The sequence below is a fragment of the Phyllopteryx taeniolatus genome, chromosome 12 (assembly GCF_024500385.1).
Source record: "Phyllopteryx taeniolatus isolate TA_2022b chromosome 12, UOR_Ptae_1.2, whole genome shotgun sequence".
Classification (NCBI taxonomy): Eukaryota; Metazoa; Chordata; class Actinopteri; order Syngnathiformes; family Syngnathidae; genus Phyllopteryx; species Phyllopteryx taeniolatus.
The window spans coordinates 21,138,190-21,157,456 of record NC_084513.1 but is presented as its reverse complement, the minus strand read 5'-3'; the positions used below and the strand labels follow the sequence as shown (position 1 = coordinate 21,157,456).

The 19,267-nt window shown below is 46.9% G+C and overlaps 1 protein-coding gene across 6 annotated transcripts in view; it reads right to left on the bottom strand.

Annotated features, from left to right (window-relative positions):
- LOC133487172 (phospholipid-transporting ATPase IH-like) overlaps positions 1 to 19,267 on the bottom strand; it is a 131,878-nt gene that overhangs the window by 28,461 nt on the left and 84,150 nt on the right. For 5 of the 6 annotated variants that reach the window (XM_061793313.1, XM_061793316.1, XM_061793317.1 and 2 more), the window contains 2 exons: positions 8,246 to 8,353; positions 5,207 to 5,616 (listed from right to left, as the gene is read on the bottom strand). In XM_061793313.1, the coding sequence (XP_061649297.1) occupies positions 5,207 to 5,245 (39 nt within the window). In that variant the 5' untranslated portion in view covers positions 5,246 to 5,616; positions 8,246 to 8,353. The remainder of the gene's footprint in view (positions 1 to 5,206; positions 5,617 to 8,245; positions 8,354 to 19,267) is intronic. The other variant, XM_061793314.1, reaches the window with a different exon arrangement.

Sequence of the window (19,267 nt, the reverse complement as noted above, 5' to 3'; positions counted from 1 at the left end):
CAGACCATGAAGCGGTCCGATTAAACGGTCGTGTCTCGTCCCTCCCCCACGTTGTGTGACGCAGCGCCATATTGAGCTGGCATCCCTCATTAAAGCAGCTTTATTTATTTATTATTATTTTAAAAAAATGTATGACCTCCTCATGTTTCAACGGACAAAAGGTTGGGGAAGATTCGTATGTTAACATACACTCACCGACCGGCCACTTAGGTACTATTCATGCATCCATTTTCTGTAGCGCTTAACCTCATTCGGATCACAGGGGAGCTCGAGCCTATCCCAGCTGACTTGGGGCGAGAGGCGGGGTACGCCCCGGACCGGTTGCCGGCAGATCCCAGAGTCTTCAATGAACCTAACATGCGTGTTTTGGGAACGTGGGTGATTACCCAGAGTAAACTCGCAAACAGGAAGGCCCGAGCTGTGATTCGAACCCGGGGCCTCACAAGTCTGAGGCAGGAGGAGTGCTAAACTTTAAGCCACCATGCTGCCCTGCCGGATCAACATTTACACAGATAATATTTGCAGTACAGGTCTACACCGCTGTGGGAGGTACAGTTGGCAATATCGTGCGGATCCGGCACACTAATTGACCGAGTGTAATTTGGAAAATCCATGGAAAATCTTTATGGGCGCTCGCTTTATTCTGGGGGTCGAGAATGTAGGTCAAATAGCCTGTAGTGGTTTGTTCGCAGACAAGATATATCTCGAGGGTTTTATATAGTAACATCACAAACAGTTGGTCTTTTAAGGGTGCTGTAATTCGTTCTCCTTTGTGTATTTTGACCGGGGGGTCAGAAACCTTTTATTAAGATCAATTGGAACTCATAAAGTGTGGAAAATGTGTGGCATTATGTTTCTTTTAATGATTGTTCTTTTTTGGTTCAACTACATTTAAATATATATATATATATATATACCAGCGTTAGAGCACAGTATGTTTAAGTATCTCAACAGCCTTAACCTTTTTCTCAACTGTTTCATGATGCAAACATCCTGCAGCACCACAAGATTTCAAAAACAACAACAAAAAAAACCCAAAACGTCGGATTACTTAAAAAAAAAAAAAAGACAAAATGTAAATGCTGTTGCTTCATCCCCTGCTCGACTCCAACTGCGTTGCACCTCTTGCATTTGGCAGCGCTACATCACTCCCCCTTAAACCAGCGCCATAATCTGCGGCGTCCGTGACCCTCTTCCTCCTTTCATCCCAATTCGACACAGGCGACGCGCTAACAACCTGGTGGGAAGCTGCGAGGAGTCATTCCCAAATGCCAGGAGAGCGACGTACACTATAGCCGTCTACGAGATGAGTGTGAGGGCTAAGAACAGAAATAGAACTCCCCAAAACGCCAATGTGTCACTTTTATCTTTCCGGCGTAGCCGAGGGGAGTGGAGGAGCTGGGAACCTTTCTCGGGTTCTTCAGCTGTCTGCCACCCACTGGATCAACGGAGGACCTATTTTATGACCCACGGTGATGCTTGGTGAACCAACGCGTTAACATGCTCGCAAACGATGATGGTGATCCGCTCAAACACATTTTTTCGACATGACTGTTGTCTCTCTTTCAGGTTTATTCCTTGCAAAAAAGAGGAGAGAATTCACAGAGGACACGTACAAAACGCGCAACGCAAAGTCTTCTGGCTAACACGCTAACTGTTGTCCCACTCGACTAAACATTGAGGCGCATGGTGACCACAGACCACAAACAATTCTTTTACAGTTACTTGGAATAGGGCGAACAGAAACGAGCTTCATGCTCTTTCGCTGAGTGCAAATCCCAATGCAATGCAGTAAGTAGTACCTTGACGTGCTGCAGTAACGTTAGCGCGTTTGGAAAAACGCTTCCGGGGAAGAGAGTTGGCGTCGGTGTTTTTGGAATGAAATTGTTCCACTTATTGAATTCATCGTTGCAGCCTTAGCTCAAACTACAAGCGGGGCTTTGTTTCCTTTCGGGGCCGAGTCTGCAACACTGAACAACTTGAATGACTATTTCCCGTGTTATCTATCAGCTGCCATGTTAGAAAGGTCTACGGTTTGTTTGCTTGACCCATTTGATCGACAGGTCACGGTACACGGTAAGGCGTTACAGTCGGGGAGTCGTCATCGTTTCCGGACGACGGGCACATTAAAAAGGTCATTTATGATTTATCCACATTCGAGAACTTCTAGCCGTCTTTAGGTTTGGACAAAGTCCTCCACCTACACGCATAAGCGTGCCTCTAATCGAGGTCACGACCCGCTCGTGCAGTCTTCACAGGCGGTGGCCCGCCGAGGCATCGCGCCACCGCTATTATTACCATATGACAAAAGGGCACGCATGAGACAAAGATAACACGTGCACTAACACGGCAGCGTGCGCAGGAGCTCACGATAATGCTAAATCTCACGAGAGACAACATTGCCACTGGACCTCGGCGCTGCACACGTACACGTTTCAGGCGGATGACGGATTTATCCGCAGCGCACGAAAGAGCGTCGGTTAAATTAAATTTCAAGCTGGCGAGGAAGTACATTGCAGTAAAACAATAAGAAGGGTTAGGGTTAGGAAGAAAAGGTCAGCATTTTGTCAACGCTCGCTTGTACTGGATGGTACCTAATGAGTGTGACTTTGTTTGACAAGGGATGAGAATTACAGGGCATCGCCTATGATCACAACAACAAAGCAATGCAACCAGTCGGCAACCATCAATAGTTGATGCTGGCTTATTGATTTTGTACCGTCAGAGGGTATCGGGATTTGACCGCAGACTAATTCAATTGTTTTCTGATTGACGCGCAATGTGTCAATCAAGCCTTTTCCTCTGAACACCTCGTGCCGCTCTGTTGCTACGGTAACCCCTCTCACACCTGTAAAAGCCGGATTTGGAGCCAGGGTTTGACTTCTATTCTGAGGCAATATTCCGCCTCAGGTGATGATGTGAAAAAAAAGAATACAAATAAACACATTTGGACAAAAGGTGTGACGTTTGAGACAAATATTTTACAATCGAATTATCTGATTGTGGCAAGCGGCGTCGTTGCGCTGGGTTATGTGTGGAAGATAAATGTGGGATCTTCTATCGCGGCTCTGGCGGCGCCATTTTGCGGGAGCTCGATGTAAAAGAGGCTTACGACCGATGCCGCCATGTGCTGCACGGTAGACATCTTGACCACGAGCTACATTATGCTTGCCCGCACGGCAGATGTGGCAACTGTAAAGCCGACATCGAACCCGTGCGTCACTCAGTCGTCTTTACTACCGCGTCGACGTTGAACTCGACTAGCTGCGAATCACAATTTTGGCATCTTGTTCTCCAGCTAGCAAATTTACACACAGCAGGACTTACGACGTGCCCGCTCTGTACTGCAGCGTTGGTTCTTCCGCGCTGCCTCGTTAAAGAAGCGCCTGCTAGCAATAATGCTGTGTTAACGGTTAACGTTAGTGGGCCAAACACGATAAACAGTATCATCCCTCTCGCTCCCTCCTCGCCGTCAATATCTGCATCATCGAATGCGGGATTCATTGGCCGTCTACTGCGTAGTGTCGCAGCCGGGATGCGACCGATGAGGTGAGGTGGGGGGGGGGAGGTGCGTTCGATGACCCCAAACCAATAACCGCTCTCCCCATCTCGCCGCAGCGCTGCGCCTGCGGTTGTGACACTACCGCTGCTGGAGGACGAGCAAATTGCGGGCGTGCTGGAGTCCAAACAATAAATAAAGCGAACAGTGATCCTCAGAGCACCTGAGACACTTTTAAGGTCAGGTTCAAAGGTCGTGGGGTCTGACAAGCGTCACAGTCAAACGCCAGGCAAGCGGCCGCACCCTTGATCAACACTAACAAGGAACCTTTGCTGCCCTTCTGTTCACGTCATAGTGTTGTTTTGCTCTTGTTGACTTCAAAGCATTTTTCTCGTAGGAAATTAGGGAAAATGAATTATCGATCCATTTCACAGTCAAAAGGCGGCCATCATAAAAACCATTGTGAACTGTACAGGCCATGTCTTAAGTACTTAAGGTATACACGTCTCTATTGTCACTGCCCGAGACGTCCCGACCGCATTTGTTTGGCACCAAAGTCCGAGTCGCTCGTTTCCGAGTGTCTGCCGATACCGAGTCCCGGTCAGATACTTCGGCGACCCGAAATCCAATTGAAACACAGACACACAAACACACAAACAAACAACACAAAAAAATGTCACACCAGTGTAAAAAGAAGTTCACCATTATCAGTGAAACAAAGAAACAAAACAGCCTTCACTGTAATGACAAAGGATAAAGGTGTGCCTTAAGAAGTCGCATGAATTTTCTACGGTTCTTCACTGTCAGTTAGTGAAACGCAAAAAAACAACAAAACTTATCTGCGAGGTGTCTAACTTGCTTTGCTAACTTTAGGATTATTGTTATTATTTAATACGTTATTTCTGGCTTTATTAAGTGCGCAGGCAACGTTTTATGTTAACATTGTTAAAAACGACCACTGCTAAACACGTATTCGTGAAATGAAATCTATTTTCTGTTTTAAAATGAACTGTCACAAAAAGTGTAAAAAGAGAAGCAGAAATTGTAAAAACAACAAAAGAGTCTTTGCTAGCTTTAATAACCTCCTGTGTACGTTTGCCTCATCGAGACGTGGCTAACGCGGACTTTTGTTTTCCGCGCATGCCGTGGGCTTCCCCTCGTTAGCGACCTCCAAAGCGGGCCAGCCAAGTTGATTTCCATTCAGCGCGCTAGCATGTTCCCCACGGAGACAAAGTTACGTGGGGGCAAACATTCGGGCTTTGCGTTTAGCAGCCTGCGGCTAATGAAGCTAAAGCACACGATGACGCGTTCAGGCAAGGGTGGGCGTGGCTCGTTCCTTTGAAATAATATCCATACATCCGTTTTCTCACAATTTTGGTGATTTTTTTTTTTTTCCCCCCTCAGAAAAGCCGTGAATATGTGAAATTTGCAAATACGCGGGGATTCATTGTCCAGTTCCCTGTGCAATCTTGCGATTCACCGTTTATGAAAGGTGAACAAAGGCATTTGTACTCAAGCAAATCAAATTCAAGTCAGAAAGGAAGGCAAATCATTTTTGCCGATCAGAACATGTTTGCCACGAGAATAACAACAGTCATCTGGCTTGTTCGGCGGGCCCGATCAGAAGCTCCCGTGGGCTGTCCGTGGCCCACGAGCCGTAGGTTGTTGCGTGTTGGCGTGTGCGCGTTGCGGGGCGGGGTCTCTTACGTATCTGCTGATGATGTTCCTGAGGCGGCTGAAATCCATCGTCCACACCAAAGCGACGACGAGCCGCTACCTTCCTCGGATCGCCCCGCACGGGTCCATCCTCGTCTTCCTCAGTGGGCTGTCGCGGTTTTTTCACGGCATCGCCCCCCCCTCTTCCTCTCCCTCTTCCTCTTCCTCTTCCTCTTCCTCTCCCTCTCCCACGCTGCCGGGCTGCTACATGTCGGGGGGCAAATATGGCACCTCGTGCAAAAGCGGCGCTCCGGTGCGCTCCTCGTCTCTCGTTCGGAGTGCGACGACCGTGGGCCTCTCGGTGGCGACGGAGTCCGCCCCGACGCTTCAACCGTCAGATGACGACGACGCGCATGCGCACTGGGGCTCGCCGGTTACATGCGCGCGGATGAAGTCAAAACCTAAACATTGGCAAACAAAACAAAAAAACAAAACAAAAAAAGCTTCTTTTTTTTTACATGCTTTACATGAACTGCATTATTTTAGATATATACATCAAATAATACTGCTGTACATATAAACTAAATACACAAAATATAAAATACAGCATAAACAGACCTAAATGGCGATTTGAAAAAGGACGGTGTACATATGCCGCACAATATTTACACAATACACAACGATTTAGATTTGATTGCAGTATTACATTGGCCAATGTTCAATTGTGTGCTTCTTTATTTATCGTTATTTTGAAACAATGGCTTTGCAACTCATATTTACTGTAGAAATCTGGAAAGCAAATGATTTGGTAGAGGTACAGTCAAATATTGCAATACATGCACATAACTTGTGTGGCGTCCATTACCAAGCAAAGCTCATGCTTTGTTTTTTTTTTGGGGGGGGGTGATATTCCTGCCACCTGACAGCTGCTGAAAGTAACTAAAAAGTGACCTTTTTCTAATTGAGTTACTTTTGAAATCAAGTAATCAGTAAAGTACTGCACTGCAATATTTGAGCATAACATTTTTTATTTCTTTTTTGCTTGACATGGTCTCTTGTATGTTTCATTCATACAACTTAGTTAGTTATTTGGATACATGTGCTCTTTTTTGTGGGGGGGGGGGGGGGATATTGTTTTAGATTATGATACAATGCACCAACCGGTATGTATATTTGAGGATAAAAAGAATTCTATTAACAAGACCCTAAATTTAGTACGATGCCGTACAGTTGCAAACTACACCCACAATAGTAAACATTGTTAAAATAAATACCTTATAAAATACCTACCTATATATATATATATATTGTGTTGTGTGCATTGTTTATTTGCCTCCATCCCATGTTGTCACGCATGGTGGTCACGTCTCATCTTTATTTGTATGACGGAGGTCGTTAAATCACACCGTGCAGGTGAACTTGGAAAAAATGGAATAAAGCAATGTTTGCAACTCCATGTGAAAGTAATCCACAGTATGTTGTGTCACCGAGTCATGCGACATGTTGGACATACAGAACCTTGGGAAACCGGGCCCACCTCCGTCGGCGGCTCCGAGGTGAGTCAGGCGGCCGGGCGGGATGTCTGCACCAGTCATTTCATTTCCAGACTGAACATCTTTCAATCAGCGTGATCAATAATGCGTAGCGCATTAACGTACTGTACGATAATGCCGTTGTTTCGCTTCATGCGGGCCTTCGGGCACAGTATATAATGACGACTACTGGTCCTGCACGCACAGATGGGGGTGTGAGAATGAAGTGCTTCCTGTCATCTTTTGTAGTAATGGCAAGTGATGCATATTCGCCACGCACACACAATAGCCAATACTGCATTGAGTGCAGTACTTCTTTGCGCAACTGACAGCTACGATGTAAGGCATTTATTAGGAGCGTTGCCTTCGACACATTTTGACCAAAATGGGAAATAAAAGTGGACCTAACACAGAGGCCTGCGGCACACCCTTGCGAACAGAATATGTGAGCCTACACGTCTTAGCATTTGCATTCAATGCACTGGGGAAGGATGATTTGAGATATAGCGTTGATTGTGGACGGAGGTTCTTATTTTTGCAAAAGCATTGAAAACATGTATCTGAAATGAGTTCTTTCACAAATAATGATTCAAATACCGTATATTACAATGAAAAGATATGGAATATAAAGACAGTGTTATTCTTTGTTGTGCTGTATTACGGCTACGGCATTTCCACAGGAAGTTTATTTATTTACTCAACTGCAGAGAGTATTAGTAATTAGGGATGGAGGTCTTTATTTCTACAAATGCATTTTTCAAAATTCAATATATTTCCTTTTTTTTTTTTTTTTAACACAAATTGTTAATGATACTTCATTCAAATATGATTGCAATCCAATATTATGTACTATAACGCCTTATATCTTGTCTAGAGTACTGCATTACAGCCTCAGTGTTGCTCAAGATGGAACTCGTGCTGCATATCACATCTGCAAGCTAACTGATGTAAAAGGTGACTGAGGCTAAACAGTGCGAGAGGGGATGCGGAGTGGTTTGCGTCAAGCGCTGAAGATATTTCGGGCTCCTTTGCACTGCATTTTGCTGACTCCGCACTGCACTGTCAGCACTATCGGGCGAAGCGAATAGGCTCCTTATGTATGCTGCGAGCAACTTCAAAAATAGAGAATATAACAATACAGTGGCGCCTTGAGATAAGAGTTTCATCTGTTCCGTGACCAAGCTCGTAACTGAACAAAAAAACATCCTGTATATTAATGATAATGCTGTATTTCATAAACAAAAACACAGTACGGACCATAGAATCGAAACAAATCGAATCAACACTGAATCAACCGAATATTCGGCCATGGTGCTGCTCCTTCTGGTGTGACCCGACTTGGCCACGCGGGGGCAGTATAAGACAGGCAGCTATATGTTCACTGAGAGGCTTCGACTCTTTTCCCAGCTCATCGGGACGGCACTATTATTAGCTGTTCTATGCAGAGGATAAAGAATGTATGACTGTGAGCTCTGCCATAGAGTCACGCTGTACTTCGCTGTGGTGCTCGAGTGGCTCAAACTACCAGAGACAAATTCCTTGTGTGTTTTGAACCTACTTGGCCAATCAAATGGCAGGATGGCGAATAGTGGTTCGCAGGTCTGCGTCACATTCGAGGGGTTCGCTCTCCTTCCTGTGCTTGCGTGGTTTTTCTTGTGCTACAGTGCTACAGAAAATGGATGGAAGGATAAGTTACTTCTTCTATTAGTTTTCATGTGTTTCATGTATATAGTTGTATTCATATTATTATTATTATTATTATTATTATTTTGTTTAAACTGTCAAATTAGCATTACATTTAAATGAATTGATTGACTGAAAGTTGATTCCAAGAACAAACAAATCAAAATGTATACATTTCATCCCATACTGAAACACTGAGTACAGTAGTAAGTGTTGAAAATGACATCATCATTATAATCAGTATTAGCAGCTTTTTTTTCCAGTGTAGGAAGAAGCACTGTACAACTTTACCAAAGACGAATAATCCATATTCATAACATTCTACATGTGACGGTGACGTATGATAAAGAGAACGATTGGCAAGAATCGATCAGTCTAACAGCGCCATCTTGTGGCCGCGACGGCGAAACGCAGCCCAGTGGGCGCCAGCGTGCGACTGGTGGAGTGTCTTCAGGTAATTTGGCGCTTAATGAATTGCTTTGATCGTGTGTAATTGGAGGAGCGTTGATGCAACTAAATGAGGCGCGTCCTATGATTATTCATCAAAACGACAACAGCGACACGAGACTGATGATGATTGGGAGCTTGCTCGACTGATGTAACAGGCCCGCACCAGAGTGTGCGTGTGCGTGTGCGTGCGCGCGCGTGCAAGTGAGGAGCTTGCATTCGTGCAAACAGGCTCCGGGGCGTGACCTCATGTCAAACGTCACCGAGCGTGGCGGTGACATCTTCAGGGACTTTTGGGCCAGTAATGTGGGTGAGTGCGTGGATGCCAGGTTTAGAGATTCGGGGGTGTGGGGACGTGCGTCACATGCCTCCACCTCTGCGGGTGCCAGGAGAGGCTTAAAACCTGCGTCTGGAGATGGGAGCCGAGGAGATCCCAGGGAGCGCGTACTTGGCACCGTGAAATAGGATTTGGGGAGGACCGAAGCAATGAAGCGAGAGGAGGAAAAAGAGGAGCCGCTGCCAAGTCCTCTCTGCAGATTTACTGCCCCCCCCCCATACATCCTCCTCCTCATCAAGTCACCCCTTGTACACACACACACACACACAGGGAAAGGAAGGCGAAAAGATGCACGCCTAAGAAGAGGTGTTTAGACAACAGTGTTGTCACAGAGCTGACCCGAACATGTGTAACCAACTCATACAAGTTCCTAATCCTGCAAGCACTTTGCCAGGTGCTCCCCACTTACGTTCGACAGCGCAACCTCTCAATTTGAAGGCAATATCGCAACAATTTGAATCGGCGTCACCCGAGAACGTCGGTTCAAGCGAGCACGGGAGGCGTGGAGGGAGGCGAGGAGAAGAAGGTGAGATGGCGCACAGGACGGGAGGCAACGTGCATGGACTCACTTTCACTTTCGCAGATTGCAGCGTCAAATATGCCTCGCCGCTGGTTGACGGAATGTTCTTTCTTTCTTTTTTATGGTGCTTAACGTTGCTTATCTGCTCAAATTGACAAATTCCTATTTGTTCAGGGTACGAGATTCATCGTGCTCGTTGTGGCGACTAGCGCAAATGCTCGGTTGAGGTTATGGCTGCCAAAGGGTCAAGGGTCAACCAGTGACGAAATCCGAGCGTCGACCGACTTTTTCCTCCCCGTCCTGTGAATGTTCACGTTATTTTGAATTCCCCCCCAAAAAATAGGAAAACAAAAGCGTTTGTGCGGTATTAGTTGTTGACCCGACCCCTCGGAAAAAATGCTGCTTGTCCGAGGGGTCGGGCAAGCAACGTACTTCCTCCAAGCGTATATGCATGCATCCATCTTTAAAAGCTGGACTTGGTGTCAGCTGACTTTGGACGAGACGCGTGGTACACCCTTGACTGCTCTCCAGCCAATCGCTGCGGATTCAATCCATTTTCAAACGTCAGACAAATTGGAGGTTGAGCGGCATCTCGGAACGGATCGCGTTCGACCTTCGAGGTTCCGCTCGGTGCCTCGGAGAGAGAGTGACAGGAAATAAAGAGGCGGGGCCGCTCGTAAGGCTGTCAAAGGAGGCGATTGATTTTACGGCGCTTGTTATCGAGGCCGGCAGCCCCGAAGAGCCCCCCCGAACTCCCCCCGGGTCCTCCCGCTGCGCACACGCGAACACACGTTCATCACAGGGACCCACCTGCAATAGGTGAAAATCCACGCTTAAACCTACTAAATATTTCCACCGCATGGTTTCATTTCTTCTCGCAATCTCGTTTGCACAGTTCTCCAAATAAGAGGCGATGCGTGCTTGCTTCAAGCTGCTTGTCACTCCCACGTGAGGTTTACTGACAAACCGACACCGAAATAAAAGACAAGTAAACACCGACACCTTCAACCAAACCCGAACATTTCATTTAACAAATGTCCGCTAGCTTAATGCTAACATAAAAGGCGAAGCGCCATAGACGGGCTGAGGAGCATTAGCACAGATGTTTCTGTAATTATATCAAAAAAGTGTTTTAACCGCAAACTTTAAGGAAAACAGTAGAATCAGTACTTTTACCAGAGTATTTATGTCTTTTTGACACAAATATCCGTACTTCTACTTTTGCACAGAGTGTGACAACCTCCGGGAAGCGCACAAAATTGTCCGCCATGATTGCGGTCACGCGCGAGGTGATTCGGGGTGAGCAAGAGGCGGTTATACAAATCAGGGTGGCTTAAAAGGCGCCGTCAGAACTGTTGAACGGCAAAAGTGACGTGAAGTCAAGCTCAAGTGGGAAAGTCGGCGGCCCGGTGAGAGGACGACAGATATTTCAAGGCTAATTAAGCGAGACCTTTTCATTGTTCTCCCTTTCACTTTTCGCCTCGCAACCCCCCCCCCCCTCTCGACATTTCTTACGGCTCTCCATCTTCCTCTCCTCAATTTTCTTCAATAGACTGCTGCAATTTTGCCATTATTCATATTATTGCCGGTGAAGCCTCGGTGCCAGCTCCTCGGCGGGTAATTGCGAGCCGCAGGTGCGAGAGGGCGCATTAGCATAAAACCGACTCTCACCCCACTCACCGTTCGGGCCCTAATGGCGGCGTGAAAAATCTATCCGTCTCGCTAATGCCAAAGAGACGGATGTGCGCCGCAGTTAACGCCACGAAGACGCGTCGTTAGGAACACGCCATATCCTGCCGCGGGAGTGCTTTGCACTCGTTCCCCCGACAGAAAGTGCACACGCCTGGAACACAGAAAATGGCTTGGTTGGAACTGAAATATAAACGATGCAATACATATATAGACAGAATTGCATTATCGGCGCCGTTGGGCGTAATATTCCCATCTCCAAACTCATCATTCTCTAAGGAATCCTCTTTCCTTATTGAAATGAATGGAAATGCCCTTCATCGATAACAGCCCCACAAAAAAAAACGGCAACTCAAAATTCTGTGATGTGTTCTGTTACAATCAGAAAAGCAGCGCTCTACCATATTGTAATTATTAACAACAAAGTAAGCTAAAGAATATGTAAAGAGTAAAGCTGCTTGTGAGTCACTTAGTACTCTAGATTGTGCTACTCCTTTTGGTGCGTGCCTTGGCCACCAGGGGGCAGTGTAACATATACAACCATATATATATATATATATATATATATATATATATGTCAGCCACAGTCGCATTCGTATTTAAGAATATATCGTAGTCGTCGGGCAGAATCTTGGTATTGTCCAAAACGCTACTTTCCAGGAAATGAAAACAAATCTTATGGTAAGCGTATCGTTCAAGTTGGGTTTGTACCTTCAGTTGATGTCGACTTGCGTTGTCAACACGCAACACCTCCCCACGGTCGTGTTCACTGGCGAATTGAAGGTGCTAAAGAAATCGCTAATATTAGTAGACTGTCACAGATAAAAAAAAATACAAATGAAAAAAACGGCCGACCCCCTGAGCAGACGACAAGATTTGAATATTTCCCCAAAACCCTTTTGAAGGGTCTTCGAGCCAGGAGTGCTGCGATACAGAAAATGTTGTGGTTCAGCAGCGCAATAGGTGGAAATTCATCTGCGCACAAACTCCCCTTTGCGACCAACGCGTTACACAGTCGGCCTCGTTTGTGCGGGATAGGGACGGACACACTTCCCTTCCCTCACTTCAACGCTTTCTCCGTCACAAGTTGTAAAATCAAAGCGGGTCGGGCACAATTGTGCCGAGGGGCACTGCGTGACTTGCCCACCGATGCAAAATGGCCGCCGCTCGAATTGAAATCAAATATGCGGAGCCCCCGCGGCCTCCGGATGGTCCCCGCGGAGTGTTTATCAGGCGCATCTGAGCTCGGGAACCCGAGAGCGTTGATGTCGGGCGGGCAGCGCGGTGCCGCGCCGAGCCGCCTGTCCCCAGGAGCCCGAATACGATCCTCCGCCTTTACCCGCACCCCCCTCGTCTCCCGCCTCTGCCCTGGGATAGACGAGACTTGGCCTGGATTACTGGAATACCTGGACCGGGCGGGGAAGGTGTCAAGTTTGGCTACGTACAACGAGCCGGCCCAGTCGCTCGCTGGGAACTTGGCATATCGTTCCGTTTCCAAAGTCCCATCAATAAATTAGCTGGGTTGAAGCCGTGTTAATAAAGTTGGGATTGTCAGCCTCCCCCGCGTGGTTGGCGTCCCGTCGGCTAATTAGGCCGTATCTTGGGTTTCTCTGTCAGGTGCGATACGAGTCTATCGTCGGACTCGCGGGGGTCACGGGACGTCGCGCTCGGGCGATCCGCGCGAAGCCCGAGAGAGAGAGAGCCGCAAAAGCCGCGAACGTTCCAAATACAGCAATGGAACGCTTCGTCGTGCGGGAAGCAATAATGCTGAATGTTATGAATTGCTATGTTGTGATTATCACCAGCAAAAATGTCAACAATGGCAACATTTGTTTTGGGGGGATTTTTGCAATTTTCCTCCTAATCAGGAGATAACACAGAGATTTCCTGTTTGATGTAACAGCATGTTTATGATTGTGGTTGTGCCAAGATACCAAGTAGAAAAATGACAAATAACATCATTGAACGTAACATTTCTGCTTTTCCCCCCCATGAGTTAAACTTTGGTCATAAAATGCCAGCTTTTTACCCCCCCCCAAAAAAGAAAATATCATATTGTATTTCTTTTTTTTTTGCTTCCTCAGACGGTCCCTTCTCATGTTAGTTAACCTGAATATTAGCGAGCCGCCTCACTATGATGCCGTTTCTGTTGCAATAAATAATCCGTCAATCCCAACTGACAACACACAGCGCCCGGATAGGATCTCATGAGATTGCGCATGCAATCCATAACGTGGATTGAACGTGGATTTCATCAGCTGCAACCCTTGCGAATTGTCCACGGTTACGTATTGCTACACGGACGAAGCTTGCTGTGCAATAGTGGATACTGCTTTGAAATGAAAACCAGTATCGAGATTCACATGGTTTTCACATTTGGCAGACATACTGCGTATATTTGTATTTATACACACACACACACATTTTACATAGTTATAGTATGTACGGCTATACACGTACTGAAATGTTTGTTCACATTTGTGCACATCCACTTATGCATTCGTACACATTTGTGTGAAGAGCATATTTAGGGATATATACCGTATACACACACAAATATAGGGGTTACGGTTCCGCTCGTGAACACAGGAGTGCAGAACATTTCGGGAGCGAGTCTCACGTTCCATTGGGAAATACCTCGCTGACTCATGATGAACAATTAGCCAATCGTAGTGAGATGTGTGTGTGTGTGTGTGAGAGAGAGAGAGTTATCTTTCCAAAACAAAACTTTCAGGTAGAAATTTCAATCGGCGGAGAAAAACAAAACCAGTGTAATTTCTCGCGGTCAATGTGTGTCGAAAGTCCCGCCGACCCCCCCCCCCCCCCCGCCACGTGGATCGGCGCATTGCTCAACCGCACGCAAGGAAATTGCCGGACACGGAGCGCGTTATTGTTTGAGGCTGGCTTGTCGGGCCCCGGGTGGCATCATTAACACAGTCTGGACGAAGGCGTTTAAATCAGGCGGCATTGTTACACGCCTGACCGCGACTGGTCGTGCATGTCATTAATATCCCGTCGGCTGATTTATTTCCCACAATTGACCGAACGCTACAGCGGAAAGAAACGCTAGGAACGCTTTGCAATTACCTGACTTTCTGCATCAAATATGAGCGGATCTTCATCAAAGTCACAAAAATAGACCGACGCAAGCAATTCAAGCACAAACAATTTGGTTGTCATGTTTTTACTGGAGACAACAACTCAATATCACCGTGCAGGCTTTTGTATCCAATAACCGGGTCGGGCCTTTCTTTGGTGCAATAACCTCAAACAAATGTTTCCCGCAGTTCCCGACAAGGACCGGGAATACAGCGCCGCATACACGTCCCTTAGCTCCACCCTCGGTTGCCACGGTAATGGAATCCACCCTTGCCATTGGCCCAGCAGTGGAGCCACGTATGGAGGGGGTCAAGAAATACGGTATTACATGTCAAGTGCGCTGTACTTTTGGATTCTTGGAGCATTTCGATGCAAGCAAGTTTCCCCGCTAAATCCCAGTTCATTGCTTGCATCCTCGCGAAATAACCAATTTTCTTTTCAGCAAAATAGCGAACGAGTTTTCAAATACACTCCCTGAAATGCCCTCGCGTGTGGGAAAGGAGAGCCACTTTTTCTCCCGTTGATTGGACACCAGGAGAACGGTAAAACACCGACAAAATTAGCGCACGCATGAAGGCGCTGCTGTCGGCCGCAGCTCACGCCCAGACACTCACATCATCAGGCGCCAACCCGCCGGGCCTCACACACACACACACACACACACACGCACGACTTTCTGTCCATTTAAGGCTTGCATTTAATTTGTGTGTTTTCAAATACGTTTACATTGTGTTTAAAAAGTGTTCTTTTCAAAATTCCCGAGTTCGACGTAACACTGCCGGGAAAGTGTCAGACCTGACCTCTGTTACTTGCTGTGCTGTGATTGGCCAGTCAATGTTTGGGGGTGTGTGGCTTTGTTAGCGTTGGCAGCCTTCATAATCACGACTGATGTCACTATTCTTTGTCCGACTGAGGCTTCTTCTCTCACGCCGATCTCGTCCGTCGGTGGTGAAAGAGGCGACGGAAGCCTGCAATTAGCCGCCCGGCCCCCGGGGGTCGGCTCGTATGACCCGGGCGGCATCAGCGCTCCCGGATCAGATGAGTCATTCTGAGCAAAGGCGGGCGAAAGACATCCGCCGCCGCACTTTGTCGCCAGCGCTCCCTTGAGTCAGGGCGGACCGGACGGGGACTCGCAATCCACGCGAAGACCTCAGAACACGCCGGCGGCCATAACTCAAGGAAAGCGAGCGAAGGCGGAGGGTAACCTGAGCCGGGTCGGGAGGGGGAGCGCCGCCGGCCCTCGGCCAAGTGCCTCGAAGCCCGCAGACGCCTCGTATCTGGTTGCGCTCCACCCGAGGAGAGAATTCAAAGAGAAGCGCTGGGTACCTCCTCCTCCTCTTTTGCGTCCTTCTCCTATCTTCGGTTCATGGAGATTTCAGATCCGCCAAGGATTCATTCCGACCGGGTGTAAATTAAAAGCGTTCCCGGGCGGGTCAATAACTGCTTAAATGTGAGGCGGGCGGGCCTTTATCATTTTCGCCGCGGCTAATTCAAAAGACGAGAGAAAAGGGTGTCGTCAAGGACACGCTGGGAGACGCACACCTGAGAGAGCGCAGCCGCTGACGCTGCGGGCGCCTCGGCGTGACCCCGGCTCCGGCGCCGTTTGAAGTTGCGACCGAGCTTGGAAAAAAAGAGAAAAAGAAAAGGAGACAAAAGCGGCTGGATGTGAAACCGGTGTTGCCCTCGAGGGAGGGAATCGAGTCAAAGGCGAGAAATGGAGACGTGACAAACATCTCACGGCCACCGAGAGTTGATGCCGCCGCCGCCGCCTCCTCGCGATACGCACGACACTGACTTAGTTCCAGTGGGGCTTTAGAATATTACTGTAAGCAGAAAACCTTGATTAACCGTACCGCCAATGTTCCCCATATTCACTTCGATTGAACCAACGCACATATTTGACGTTACAACAAAAAACTCTCACAGCACACCATCAAACAAATCGGTCAATTATGTACCATCTGCCATCTGTCATTGTTCCAACTGAGACCTTATTTTATTATTATGAGTTCCAACTGGACATTATTTTTGGTCCGTTAAATCCGAAGTCCAGAAATGAACTTGGGATGTTGTGTTAAACATAAATAAAAACAGAAAACAATGCTGTGCAAAATACGCTACAAAGACAAGATATTTCATGTTCAAACTGATCAACTTGATTGTTTTGAGCAAATAATCACGAGCGTAGAATTTGATGGCTGCAGCACGTTCCAAAACAGCTGGGAGAGGCGGGCTCATGTTTACCGCTGTGTTACGTCACCTTTTCTTTGAACAACATTCAACAAACCTTTGGGAACTGAGGACACTCATTGTTGAAGGTGGAATTCTTTCCCATTCTCGCTCGATGTACAGCTTCAGCCGTTCAACAGTCCGGCCGGGGTCTCCGTTGTCGTGTTTTACGCTCCATAATGCGCCACACATTTTCAATGGGAGACAGGTCTGGACTGCAGGCAGGCCGGTCGAGTACCCGCACTCTTTTACGACCAAGCCACGCTGTTGTAACACGTGCAGAATGTGCTTTGGCATTGTCAGGGGCATCCATGAAAAAGACGTTGCTTGGATGGCAGCATGTTTCTCCAAAACCTGTTTTTACCTTTCAGCATTAATGGTGTCCTCACAGATGTGTAAGTTACCCATGCCATTGGCACTAACACAGCCCCATACCATCACAGATGCTGGCTTTTGAACTTTGCGTCCATAACAGTCCGGATGTTTCTTTTCCTCTTTGGCCCGGAGGACACGACGTCCACAATTTCCAAAAACAATTTGAAATGTGGACTCGTCGGACCACAGAACACTTTTCCACTTTTCATCGGTCCATCTTAGATGAGCTCGGGCCCAGAGAAGCCGGCGGCGTTTCTGGGTGTTGTTGAGAAATGGCTTTTGCTTTGCATAGTAGAGTTTCAAGTTGCACTTAAGGATGTAGCGCCGAACTGTATTTACTGACATTGGTTTTCTGAAGTGTTCCTGAGCCCATGCGGTGATATCCTTTACACGTTGTTTTCGGTTTCTGATGCAGTGTCGCCTGAGGGATCGAAGGTCACGGGCATTCCATGTCGGTTTTGGGCCTCGGCGCTTCCATGCAGCGATTTCTCCAGATTCTCGGAACCTTTCGATGACATTATGGACCGTAGATGAGGAAATCCCTCAATTCCTTGCAATTGTACGTTGAGGAACATTGTCCTTAAACTGTCGGACTATTTTCTCACGCACTTGTTGACAAAGAGGTGAACCTCGCGCCATCTTTGCTTGTGAATGACTGAGCCATTGAGGGAAGCAATCACGGCACCCGCCTGTTCACCTGTGGGATGTTCCAAACAGGCGTTTGATGAGCATTCCTCAACTTTCTTTGCAACCTGTCCCAGCTTCTTTTGGAACGTATTGCAGCCATCAAATTCCAAGTTCATGATTATTTGCTAAAAACAATCAAGCTTATCAGTTTGAACATGAAATATCTTGTATTCAATGAAATATAGGTTGAACATGATTTGCAAATCATTGTATTCTGTTTGTATTGATGTTGAACACAAGGTCCCAACTTCATTGAAATTGGGTTTGTATCTTGTGTAATGTGTGGAGAGTTGACACTTCTTCTTTAGGAAACCTGTATAGACCATCTTTACCTCTCTCAAGTCTTCATGTTTACACAAGCTCTTCGCATTATTTTCCTGCCTGCTCTATCTCCTCCTTTTCTTATGCCGTCTTTCTTTGTCCTTCCTCCCGCTGCTCGGAAATCTGCAAGTCTTGCTCATCGGCGCCAGCCTCTGTTAATCCCCTCCCAAAGCACCTTAGCAACGCTCGGAATTTAGAGATGCTAAAAAAAAAAAATAAAAAAAAAATATCACACCACGACGACAACTGTTCTTAACGCTGGGCCCGTATTGGCATTGGCACCAGTGGCCACATCTTGAGATGTGTGTGTTTTCCATAAGTAGTTGAGAACAATCTGGAAGGCTGTGATAACCAAGGATCTCTCAAGTGTATGCGTGTGTGTGTGTGTGTGTGTGTGTGTAAAGTGGAAACGTATGTTTGTGCCATACGATGCCAACAATCTGGTAATCCCTGCGTGTAGTCACCTGAGATGCTTCATTATCTAGTCCCCCGAGACCGGTTGAGTACACGCACCCCGACCGGACTCGCATCTTTTGGACAGTCACAGACATGATGAACGAGTCACCAGAGCGCCAGCGTAAAACATCGTCAGGGGTAATTCAGTGTAGCATGACATCGTGGAGAAAAAAAAAAACACAAAAAAAACACGAAACACTGGTGCCTTGTCTTACGACTTTAATTCATTTATCATCTTTCCCCATTGGAATGAATGGAAATGCCAATCTATTACGGCCCTCCATGCAACAGCACCCAAAGAAATTGTAATGTCTTGTATAATAAGGAAAATGGCACTCTATCATATTATAATCGATACCAAAAACACATACCGTAATTACGTAATTAAATGGAATGTAAAGAGTTCAACTGCTTGTGCATCAGGACTTCATGCAATGAATACAATCGCGCGCCTTGGACACCAGGGGGCAGTCTAATATTTACAGTACATACGTACAGAAACACAAAGAAGATGGTTATGACTGCTCAGTGAGCTGCAGTAATAGTAACCCTTTTTCTCAGAGGAGAAAGTATTTATCATCGTTGCAGGACAGAATCCTCGCGTCTCGAAAATCACCACTTGTCAGGAAATAAACAAAACAAAAACATGACATTGTTCAAGTATTCTAATATTGCTTTCATGTGCCGGCGAGCGCAGACATCAGCACAGCGCCGCCCCAAAATCCGGTTCAATCGCC